Source organism: Lactuca saligna, chromosome 6 (genome assembly GCF_052625555.1).
Source record: "Lactuca saligna cultivar CGN05327 chromosome 6, ASM5262555v1, whole genome shotgun sequence".
NCBI lineage: Eukaryota > Viridiplantae > Streptophyta > Magnoliopsida > Asterales > Asteraceae > Lactuca > Lactuca saligna.
In genome coordinates this window covers 78,169,735-78,179,660 of record NC_136422.1, presented here as the reverse complement: position 1 = coordinate 78,179,660, position 9,926 = coordinate 78,169,735, and the positions used below count along the sequence as shown (strand labels likewise).

At 34.8% G+C, this 9,926-nt stretch overlaps 3 protein-coding genes across 3 annotated transcripts; all 3 read left to right on the top strand.

Moving 5' to 3' along the window:
* Positions 1–480: 480 nt before the first annotated feature.
* Positions 481–1,187, top strand: LOC145002741 (uncharacterized). Its single transcript, XM_078961945.1, has 2 exons — positions 481–633; positions 870–1,187. The coding sequence occupies exons 1-2, from the start codon at positions 481–483 to the stop codon at positions 1,185–1,187; spliced, it is 471 nt and encodes a 156-aa protein (XP_078818071.1).
* An 81-nt stretch (positions 1,188–1,268) lies between these two features.
* LOC145002740 (uncharacterized) lies at positions 1,269–2,071 on the top strand. Its single transcript, XM_078961944.1, has 2 exons — positions 1,269–1,440; positions 1,692–2,071. The coding sequence occupies exons 1-2, from the start codon at positions 1,269–1,271 to the stop codon at positions 2,069–2,071; spliced, it is 552 nt and encodes a 183-aa protein (XP_078818070.1).
* Positions 2,072–6,090: 4,019 nt separating this feature from the next.
* LOC145002739 (uncharacterized) lies at positions 6,091–8,719 on the top strand. The gene is made up of 5 exons (XM_078961943.1): positions 6,091–6,732; positions 6,831–7,020; positions 7,619–7,832; positions 7,910–8,409; positions 8,466–8,719. Exons 1-5 carry the CDS (start codon positions 6,091–6,093, stop codon positions 8,717–8,719), a joined length of 1,800 nt encoding a protein of 599 aa, XP_078818069.1.
* Positions 8,720–9,926: the final 1,207 nt, after the last annotated feature.

Sequence of the window (9,926 nt, the reverse complement as noted above, 5' to 3'; positions counted from 1 at the left end):
TATTTTGTAATTATACCAAGTATTGCTTATATTTGTTAACCTACCTTTGGTGGTAGGTGTCACATTAAAACTTAATATGACAAGTGTGAATTCATTGTGTAAGACAACGAAAATAAAACTTCTAAACTCACTTGGAAGCTTATTTTCAAATTTATTTATTATAGTAATGTTCTAGCAACCTACTTACAGGATCTTTCATGCTTAAACTGTTGGTTGAATCATTGTAAACTGTCTGTATTTTTATGTGTTTTAATAATTGAAAATGGTTTATTTTAATATTCCAGGGACATAATGGTAAATTTCTGTACAGTGGTATATAGTTTGTGTTTTTATGTGTCTTTTAGTTATCTTTTCTTTGTTTGAATGTTTGAATATACTTTATTGCATTATTGATTTTGTTCTTATACTTTATTGCATAATTGTAATTTTCTTCCATTGTTTTTCTTATTATTGTATATCTATCTTTCTGTTATAGAGACAATGGCAGATAGAAACATCACTTTGATTAAAGAATTGGACAGTATGAAGGATGATTATACATTAAAAGTGTCTATCATCCGGCTATGGAGATCAATTTCAGATGTTAACCCCTCTATTGTCAAAGCAATTGAGATGATATTGATGGATGAAATGGTAAAATCTGTTATTCCAATAGCATCTTCATTGATTAAAGAATTGGACAATCTGTTTATTTGCTCATTTCAATAATATTATTCAAAATCATTCATTGTTGAATAACATCTTCATTGTTGACCAATGATAAGAAAGGAGGTGTGCTTTTTGTGTATAGATATGGTGGAACGGGCAAAACCTTTCTTTGGAAGACAATATCTGCAATAATTAGATGTAATGGTGATATAATTTTAAAGGTTGCTTCAAGTGGTATTACATCATTATTATTTTCTGGAGGTAGGACAACACACACTCGGTTTATAATTCCGTTGAATCTTACGGAGTATTCAGTTTGTAAGATACCGCCTGATAGCGAACTCGACAAATTAGTAAGAGAAAGCTCATTGATTATCTGGGATGAAGCACCTATGGTCCACACGCATGCATTTAAAGCTTTAGATCGAGCTCTGAAAGATGTATGTAAGTTTGATAAGTCAAGCAACTCAAAAATTCCATTTGGAGGAAAAGCAATTGTTTTTGGAGGAGACTTCAAACAGATTCTACCTGTTGTTTAAGAAGGTAGTAGAAAAAATATCGTTAATGCTTCTTTAAGTTCTTCATATATATGGCAACAATGCAAAGTCCATAGATTAACAATGAACATGAGACTAAACATTGGAAGGGATCCATCTGATATTCGAAAAATACATAATCTTGTAAACTGGCTTTTGGATATAGGAAAAGGAAAAGTCGATGGTTCGAATGATGGTGAAGCAATTATTGATGTTCCGGATGATATTCTCATCAATGACCCACATGATCCTATAGGTTCATTAATTGAGTTTGTATATCCTTCAATCTTGGAAAAATTCAACGTTACAAGTTATTTTCAAAAAAGATCTATACTAGCTCCCAAAAATGAAGTTGTCCAAAAATCAATGATCATTTGTTAGCATTGTTTCCCAGAGACGAAGTAGAATATTTAAGTTCAGATAGTCTTTTCCAATCAGAGTTTGTTCATGATCAGTTTGATCCCAATTTATAATCCCCAAGTATTTTAAATGTGCTTAAAGTATCAGGTTTGCCAAATCACAAGTTAATTTTAAAGGTCGGTGTTCCAGTTATGTTACTAAGAAACATTGATCAGAAAAATGGTTTATGTAACAGCACTAGACTACAAGTGAAATCTCTACGCAAACGTGTTATTGAGACAATTATCATATTTGGAAGTAATATTGGAAACCAAACGTTTATTCCAAGAATGTCTTTAAGTCCATCTGAAAAAAAAAATCCCTTCAAATTTCAAAGAAGACAATTTCCATTGGCAGTATGTTTTGCAATGACAATTAATAAAAGTCAGAGGCAGTCGTTATCAAAGGTTGCTCTGTATCTCAAAGATCCTGTTTTTTCACATGGACAGTTGTATGTTGCCTTATCTAGAGTTCAAAGTAGAGAATGATTGAAATTGTTAATTTTAGATAAGGATGGTAGACTTACAAACAAAACTTTCAATGTTGTGTATAAGGAAGTTTTTAGGAATTTATAAATGCTTCTTAGTTTTTAAATTCAAACAATTATGTTTTTTTCTTTTTTTTATTACATTTTTTAATATGTTAATATTTTATTTTTGGGAAATCTCCAGAAAAGTCCTAAAATTTTAGTCTAATTTATGAAAAAGTCCCGAACTAATTTTGTTTACAGAAAAGCACAGAATACCGGCTAAAACTTCGAAAAAACCCGTTTCGGCCGGTTTCATAGATTTAGCCGGTATTCTATCATTTTTCGTTAGTTTGCTCAAAATATTAGGATTTTTCTGAAAATTACCCGATACCCAAAATATTAGGACTTTTTTGAAAATTACTATGAATTAATGGATATTATTATTAACTAATCATTTATAAATATATTTTTTTTAATTATAAACAAAGGAAATACATTTGTTGCTAATTTCTAGGATTAGAATGGTCGAATATCTACTTCTTTATTATTTGTTGATCACTTCAAAGTCTCTATGTTTTTCCTATGTATCGTTGTGGATGTCATAGTGAGAAGTAATCTGTTATGCGTGACCAATACATGTAACACCCAGAATCAGGAAGACTAAGAAAAGAAAGGTTAAGCTCTAAGTCAAGAGTCAACTCGTCGAGTCTAGGGAGGAACTCGACGAGTCGGAGCGGGATCCGGGTCATTGAGTAAGTGACCGACTCGGTGAGTCAGCGAGTGGACTCAGTGAGTCTGGTCTGGGCGAGAAAAACCCTAATCCCATAGGTTGTGCCCTATATAAAGTACATTATAACCCACCCTCAGCCTCTTTACTCCCCTTTTGAGTTCCAGAAACCCTAGAATTTAGTGAGCCTTTATTATTTGAGAGAATAGAGCCTTGGAGTGGAGAATCTTTGAGAGGGGCTGGAAGATCAAGGGCTTTGCTGCAAAGGAGTTGTGTAGATCTGGGATTTACTTCAGTTGGAGCTTTCATTTGAGGTAATAGTCTGTTTCTTGGGCTTTTGTGCATCTAGATCTAACTTATGTTTGAGATTTGGGCATTTTGAGTATGGATGAGATCTATTTTGAGTTTGGAGTAGATATGAGGTTGCTACCTCAGATCTAGGTTGGTAATAATCCAAAAAGTCATAAAGTTTAGGCCAATAAGTTGTTGGTGAAGCCCCTTTCTTACAAACCCTAGCCCTAGAGTGTTCTAAGCCTAACTCCTTGGTTACACGTAAAGTTTGCCACTTTATATGGGGCTTAGGATCTAGAGGAATGGATCTATGGATTTGAGCCCCTGCATGGCTCGAAAATCCACTGTATGGATTAAGAACTGAAGAGACTCGGCGAGTCACATGGGTGTACTCGGCGAGTTGTATGAACATGAGCATGGACTCGGCGAGTTGGAAGAACAACTCAGCGAGTCTGTTGAAGATTACCTTGGACTCGGCGAGTCTGTTCTTGGACTCAGCGAGTCTGGTCGCAGAACCTCAAACCTTTTCTGGTTAAGCCTTGAAGCAGTGAGTCGGGACGAGACTCTGTGAGTTGAGCAGGATAGGACTCGGAGATCGTTAGACTCGGCGAGTCTTGGGGTGACTCGGTGAGTTGAGTTGTGTTCTAAGAATTTTCAGAGTGCAAGGACTCGACGAGTCAACGGGCTAACTCGGCGAGTATAGTCAATCTGGAGGGTTGACTTTGACCAGTACTTTGACTTTGACTAGAGTTGACTTAGTTTGACTGTTGGAGGGCAGTTTGGGACTAAGTGTTATTTTTGGTATTAGTAGATCAGGGAGTTATTGGATTAGCAGTTCGGGAGTTGTCAGATAGCAGTCAGAAGGGTATCAGCAAGAACTTCAGCAATGCAGGTGATTTTTCCTTCCAGTAGGAACGAGTCTAAGGCCACAATGTTGGCCCGTTTAGTTAGCAGTAGTTTCCGGACTTCGGTCCGATGCAGTAGCTAGTATGTTTGATGCCTTCGTGGCTCATGCAGGATTTATGTGTTAAGTGTTCCGGGCTACGGTCGGATGCAGTATGTAGTATATGTTGTTATGCTAGTTGATATGTTTATGCCATGCTATGTTCAGTAGTTCTGGACTTCGGTCTGATGCAGGGGACAAGGTTCTAGATAGTTCCGGACTTCGTTCTGATGTAGTTAGTTTCGGACTTCGGTCCGATGCAGGGGACAAGGTCCCAGTCAGTTTTCGGACTTCGGTCCGATGCAGAGGGCAAGGCCCTGGTTAGTTCCGGACTTCGGTCCGATGCAATTTCCGGACTTCGGTCCAATGCAGAGGGCACGACCCTGGTTAGTATTCGGACTTCGGTCTGATGCAGTGGGCAAGGCCCAGTAGTTGTTTATATGTTATTGTATGGTATGTGGTAGTTTGGGGGAGCTCACTAAGCTTTGTGCTTACAGTTTCAGTTTTTGGTTTCAGGTACTCAGTATTCAAAGGAGGAGCTCGGGAAGATTGCAGTGCACACACCATAGTTAGACAACCTGGGATGTTTACTCTGATGAAAAGAATAGGTTTCGGAATTAACATTCTGAATTTATGTTATGACCGGTGATATGTTTTTATAAATATGATTTTAGTAATATTTCAAAAGAAATTTTTAGTCGTGATTTTTGGGTCGTTACAATACAAGAGTTGATAATATTTATTAATACACAATCAATAAGTGTCTACTTGCTATTAGGCATGATGTTATATGATCACATGTTATTATAAAATATCATTACATGAACATATATATCTTTTATTATGTTCTTTAACCTAATTACCATCTAACCTCCAAACATTACCCGGTAACAACCATAAAATTACACACATCTATCGATAGTGAAAAGTAAATTTTGAATGAAAATTTAAATAGATAATAACCCTTCACTTGTTTCCATATAAATTATCATTCATGTTTCACTTTTCACATTTTATAGATGTGTGTTAACCGATAGTTGTTAACATGTAAGGTATAAATGTTGGTTTGTAGTTAGGTTAAACAGCACAATTGGAACACCAACATTAGAGGAATGCTAACTAAGTTCATCTCACCATCATACCCACAACAATGCATAGGAAGAATGTAGAGAATTTGAGTGGTCAGGAAACAATAGAGTACTTACACTACCAATTTATTCCTAGAAATTAGCAACAAATGTACTTCCTTTTTTATAATAATAATATTTTTTATGTTTATAAATGATTTGTTAATAATAATAGGGTTTTTTCCAAAATAAACCTTATATTTATACTTTTTTTCTATTTAAACCAAATTTTTTACTTTTTTCTTAAAAAGACCACATTTTTGGAGGATCTTTGTTATTTAGAAGAGATAACCGGTTGACTAAGTCGATAGCTGGTATCAAGGTATCAAGTATGTATATATCTTATCCCCTCCATTATACGTCACTTCTATTCTTCTACACTTGTCGCTAGGTTTCATTGTTGCGATTCTAGATACACAAGTCCATATGCAAAACGAGGGCTTTTTCTAAAATTGCTCAAGAAGAAAGTCATGGCATCCAACAACGATGCCAAGAAGAAAACTAAGAAACACAAAAAAATATATGTTGATTATGAAGATCCCGAAGATGAAATTCTCGTATCAGACATGCCCATGGATTATGAGAGGGAAAAGGTAATAATTGTTTCATTCCAATCTGTTAAAGTTCCTTTTCTTACCAAACTTTTTGAAGATGAATCTGAGTTTTTTGGTGAAAAAGATGAATATGTAGATGATTTAGTTCATCTAGAAGATGACAAGAATGACATTGGTGGTTCCAATTCTGTCCATGATCCTACCATAGAGTGGAATCTCATGGAACCAAAGGTCGGAGAGAAATAACAAATTTTTTCTCAATTGAAAAATTGTCTTATTAACTACGCTGTGGCCCATGGGTATCCCCTAAGGTTTGAGAAACTTGAAAGTACTAGGTTAGTAGCTAGATGTGGTAGAGATATAGACAAAAAAATGTGATTTTCGTTTGTATGCATCATGGATGAATACAGAAAGAACAGTCCAAGTAAAGTCAATGAAAAAGAAGCACTCGTGTTCAAGAAAGTTTACTTTTGGACACCTTGTATCCCCTCAATGCAATATTCTCATCTTGTGAAGGAGATTGTTTTCAACCCATCTATTAAACTTAAAGAACTGAGGGAATTCATTAGGACAAAATTCAAGATCACCCTATCTCTCAGTAAATGTAACAGGGCTAAACATAAGGCAATGGTGATGATTGAAGGGAACGCTAGTGATCATTATGCTAGAATTTGGGACTATGTTGCAGAAATACAAAGATCCAACCCTGGTAGTACTGTGCAAGTGGGTGTAACCCTTAATCCTGATGGAAAACATTACTTCCATAGATTCTATGTATGCTTTCATGCATTGAAAACAAGATGGATTGTTGTATGTAGGAGAGTGATAGGATTAGATGGGTGCTTTTTTAAAGGGCAAGTAAAGGGTCAACTCCTAACACCTATAGGAAGGGATGCCAATAACCAAGTATATCCTATATGTTGGGTTGTGGTAGACATTGAGAACAAGCAAAACTGGAAATGGTTCTTGGAGCTTCTTAGTAAGGATGTTGGAGTACAAGAAGGTGGAGGTCTTATAGTTATATCAGACCAGCATAAGGTATATTGTTATTCTTGTCCCCTATGTCATAAATTTCAAATTTTTCTTGTCCATTTTTTCATAAAAAAAAGTGTCAAATAACATTGTTATTCTTTTAGGGGCTACTTGAAGCAGTAAAGGAGGTCTTGCCAAATGCGGAGCATAGACAATGTGTTCGCCATATATACGCAAACTTTAAGAAGTCATATAAAGGAGAAGAGTACAAAGATCTGTTTTGGCCTGCTGCTGGTTGCACTGTCGAACCTGAATTCATATCGGTGATGGAGAGATTGAAGGCTATAGATGTGGGTGCATATGAATACGTAATGTCCCATAACCCAAGCTCATGGAGTCGTGCTTACTTTTGTTAAGGTAAGTATTTCATTTTCCTTTTTACTTAAATTTGATCCTTATACTTTAAAATAGCACTTAACATTTGGTGTTCGCACTTAACATTTGTGGTTTGTACGTTTTTGCCCTTGTTGATGTGCTAGATTGTGCTAGATTGAACAAAGGAATGAGCAATTCCAATGCAACCAAAGTGGATGAATTTGTAAATCAAAGTGGATAAGGTTGTTGTGATTTATGTAAAGCTGAAAACAAAAAATCAGAAAATCTGAAATCTGAAAAACAAAAATCTGAAAATATAAATCGGAAAACAGCAATCTGAAAATCTGGAATCTGAAAACAACAATCTGAAAATCTGAAACAGCAATCTGAAAATCTGAAATCTGAAAACAGCAATCTGAAAATCTGAAATCTGAAAATATAAATCTGAAAACAGCAATCTGAAAATTTGAAATTTGAAATTTGAAAACAACAATTTGAAAATCTGAAATCTGAAAATAAAATTTTGAAATCTGAAAAACGTAAATCTGAAAAAACAGGTATGTTTATTTTTTAACAGATAGAGCATGTGAGGCTTTTGAGAACGGTGTTAGTGAAAGCTTCAATGTGATGATTGTTGATGCTATAAAAAGGCCATTGTTAACAATGTTGGAGATGATACGTTTAAGTGTCAGGGAGAGAGTTTCTTTTATGTATAACCTACAACAAACGTGGGAGGCTCCTATTTGCCCTGCAATCATTACGAAATTGGAAATATTTGGTGAACACTACATGTTAGTACATTGCTTGTATTTGGAAACATGTGTTGGCCTATTACACCTTCTAATAAGTACATTTAATGTATTTGTAGGTCATGGTCTGTCATACCAAGTGGCGGAGGGGTATTTGAGGCAAGGTCAACCCATAAGTCCTACTGTGTAGATTTGCAGTCCTGGTACTACTCATGTAGACTATGGGAATTATCAAGAATTCCTTGTGTTCATGCAATAGCTACAATGTTTTACAATCAACAAAATCCAGAGGATTTCATCAGTCCTTGGTTTTCAAGTGAAAAACTCAAGGAGAGTTATTCTACTTTTTTACAACCTATGAATGGTAGCAACCTATGGCCAAAGACTCCTTATGAAAAACCTTTGCCACCTATGTCTAGGCGGATGCCTAGGAGGCCTACTGTGAATAGGAAGAAGCATGCCAGTGAGAAAGGAGACTGCAGATCTAGGAAAAGAACTGTTAAGTGTAACAATTGTCAACAGTTTGGGCATAATAAAAAGTCATGTAAGAATCCTACAAAGGAGCCTAAGCCCAAACCAAAAAAGAAGATAGGAAGGCCAAGTGTGGAGAAGATTGAAGGTACTTCAAAAAGAACAAGAAAAAAAAAACTAAAGTTCCAAGTGCATATTCACAAGCAATTGCTGATTTGCGGGCGTCTGGATACATTTCCCAAGAAATTGAGGAACTAATGGGTACAATGGATGATTTTACCCAAGAACCCGTGCAACTACCAACAATGGATGATGTCATTTTTGTCCCTGAAACTGTAGCGGGAACAACAATGGATGATGTCACACTTGAAGTAGCAGGCATTGAAGAAACACTAATGGGTGATGTAACTTTTGTACCTGAAACTATTGCACCTGGTTCGACCGGACATAACCAATGACATTGGACTAGTACAATAGAGGTGATTGTATTTTTGTAGAGGGGGTGGGGGTATTTTTGTGTGATACTATTAATATGGCCATTTTGGTCTTTTTGTTGTAACTTATTATTTGGCCTTTTTGTAAGTGTTAATGATCGCCAAGTTCACACCCACATGTTATTTAGAAACTCTAATCCACTTTGGACTAACATTCCCCTTTGTAAACTGTTAATGAAATGTTGTGTACTTTGTTTATTTTCTAAATTTGTTGTTGTCTTTTTCTTATTACGACATTCTACTTTCAAATATCTATCAAATGTTGTGTACTTTTTTTATGTTCTAAATTCCTTTATGTTCTAAATTCCTTTTTGTCTTTTTGTCTTTTTCTTATTACGACATTCTACTTTCAACCAATTTTTAACTTAACAGCTCCCATATTAACAGTTTTTTATTTTATTTTTCTATTTATGTTACAATAAACGTTAAAATATATATTAGTATTTATTACTCTTTTAGATAATATGTAATATGTAATTATATATATAATAAATTACCAAAACTGCAAAATTTAACATTGAAAGAATGTAAACTTTAAATGGGTAAAATTGGAAACTGAAAATAGCATATATAGAAAAGTACTTATATACTCATATAAAACATAACCAACTATCTTGCCATACAAAACATAACCCTAACATACCTTAGTTCATCAAAAGTAACACAACCTTAAGATAGAAAACATAACCCTAACATACCTTAATTCATCAAAAGTAACACAACCTTAAGATGACCAATGTCAAGACAACTACCAAGAATACTACAATCCTAACATATTTTACTCTTCGTTCTTCACATTCCAAACATGTTTTTTTCTTTAACTTTAACTTTAATTCTTTGATCTCATCTTCCATACCCTTCATATCATGGTTCATATTGAAGAGTAGATCCTTGTACCTTTGGATTGTAAGTTCATCATCAATCCACGTGAAATATTTGCAATTCATACTTTCATCCTACAAAGAATATAATTTTATTTAAGTGACAGGTTTATAATTTTATTCCAGTACAATGCAAAGAATGATAAATTATATCACTACATGGTATAAGTTCAGGTTTATATTTGGACATCCACAAAAAAAATTTACAAACATTTTACCTTGTAATTTGGACATCCATAAAATCTTCTACCAGGATTCTTTGCAGTCCATGATGTAAAGATAGGAGCTTC